Source organism: Photinus pyralis, unplaced genomic scaffold (genome assembly GCF_008802855.1).
Source record: "Photinus pyralis isolate 1611_PpyrPB1 unplaced genomic scaffold, Ppyr1.3 Ppyr1.4_unclustered_Scaffold243, whole genome shotgun sequence".
Classification (NCBI taxonomy): Eukaryota; Metazoa; Arthropoda; class Insecta; order Coleoptera; family Lampyridae; genus Photinus; species Photinus pyralis.
In genome coordinates, this window is record NW_022171201.1 from 17,032 (window position 1) to 18,752 (window position 1,721).

General features: G+C 37.1%; 1 protein-coding gene across 1 annotated transcript; it reads left to right on the forward strand.

The window, feature by feature from the left end:
* Positions 1-221: 221 nt before the first annotated feature.
* On the forward strand, positions 222-1,520 carry LOC116181832. The gene has a single exon (XM_031502261.1). It carries the CDS (start codon positions 222-224, stop codon positions 1,518-1,520), a length of 1,299 nt encoding a protein of 432 aa, XP_031358121.1.
* The last annotated feature ends 201 nt before the right edge of the window (positions 1,521-1,721 follow it).

A 1,721-nucleotide genomic window follows, 5' to 3' on the forward strand; every position in this document is an offset into this window, starting at 1 on the left:
CAGGACAATACACAATCAACCACCTTATGTACATGGACGACATTAAGGTTTACGCAAATAATAAAACGCATATGCAGGCATTACTCAGAATTATTGAAGAATTTACTAAAGATACTGGCATGGAATTCGGAATTAATAAATGCAAATTACTGTACATAAGAAAAGGAACATATGAGACCAATCAAACACCAGAAACACTTAACAATGAAACACTACAAAATATGGCACCAGAAGAAACATATAAATATCTGGGTTTTGAGCAAAACACGAACATCAATCATTCACGACTCAAACAGCAACTAAAGGACAAGTACAAACATAGATTGACTCTCTTACTTAAGTCGAAATTAAATTCCAAAAATCTTTTTAAAGCAATCAACACCTATGCAGCACCAGTAATCGGATATTCGTTCGGAATTATACGATGGTCACACACAGATATTGACGAACTAAACAGACTGAACCGAACACAGCTCACACGTTACCGTAAGTTACACCCGAACTCGTGCATCGAACGTATTACGATTAGTAGACCTGAAGGAGGAAGAGGCCTCGTTGACTTCCACACATTGTATAACTCTGAAATAGACAACCTCAGACAATATTTTCATAGCAAAGATACTCCACTACATCGCACAATCACCAAAGCAGATAGAAGATACACGCCACTAAACCTTCACGAAGAACATGCACAACTAGAACGTTCACACACAATTACACAAAAAAAGGAAGAATGGTCACGAAAAACATTACACGGCAAACATTATAACATCGTGCAGAACCCGTACATAGATCAAGAGTTGACCTACAAATGGCTCACAATGGGACAAATTTATCCTGAAACCGAAGGCTTCATTCTGGCCATCCAAGATAACGTCATTGCAACCCGGAACTACAGAAAATTTATAATAAAAGAAGCGATCGAGTCGGACACATGCAGAAAGTGCCATCAAACCACCGAAAATATTGACCATATAACTGGAAGTTGTAAATTACTAGCCGGCACAGACTATACTGAAAGACATAATGCAGCCGCTAAGATCATACATCAAGAACTTGCCCATAAACATAACCTCATCCAGACAAAACGCGTACCGTATTACACCTATCTCCCGGACAATGTACTAGAAAATGAAACTCATAGGCTGTATTGGGATAGAACAATATACACTGATAAAACTGTGACCAGCAACCGCCCCGACATCACACTCATAGATAAGGTTGCCAAACAAACATACATCATAGACATTGCCGTACCAAATGATGTAAACGTCATTAAAAAGGAGCAAGAAAAGGTAACAAAATACACGCCTTTAGCTATAGAATTAAAAGAAGTTTGGAGACAAGAGGTTGTGAACATAATACCACTTGTGATATCGGTAACAGGAATCACCAGCAAAAACTTCACGCGTCACCTCAAGACACTCGACCTTAACACTTACACTCACACAAATATGCAGAAAGAAATTATTCTGAAAACATCTTCCATAGTTAGAAAATTTTTACATCAAATACAATAGAAGATCGCACGACTTGGAAACAACCCGTCGTGTAATCATAGATCCGCAACAGCGAGAATAACTTAAATAATAATAATAATAATAAAATCAACAAATATATGTTTTATAACACTGACATTTTAAACCTCTTCTAAGATTCATTTAAATTCGTTTCTTTCATATAATTCATTTCGTTTATAAAGTACGTCGTCCATGGCAACG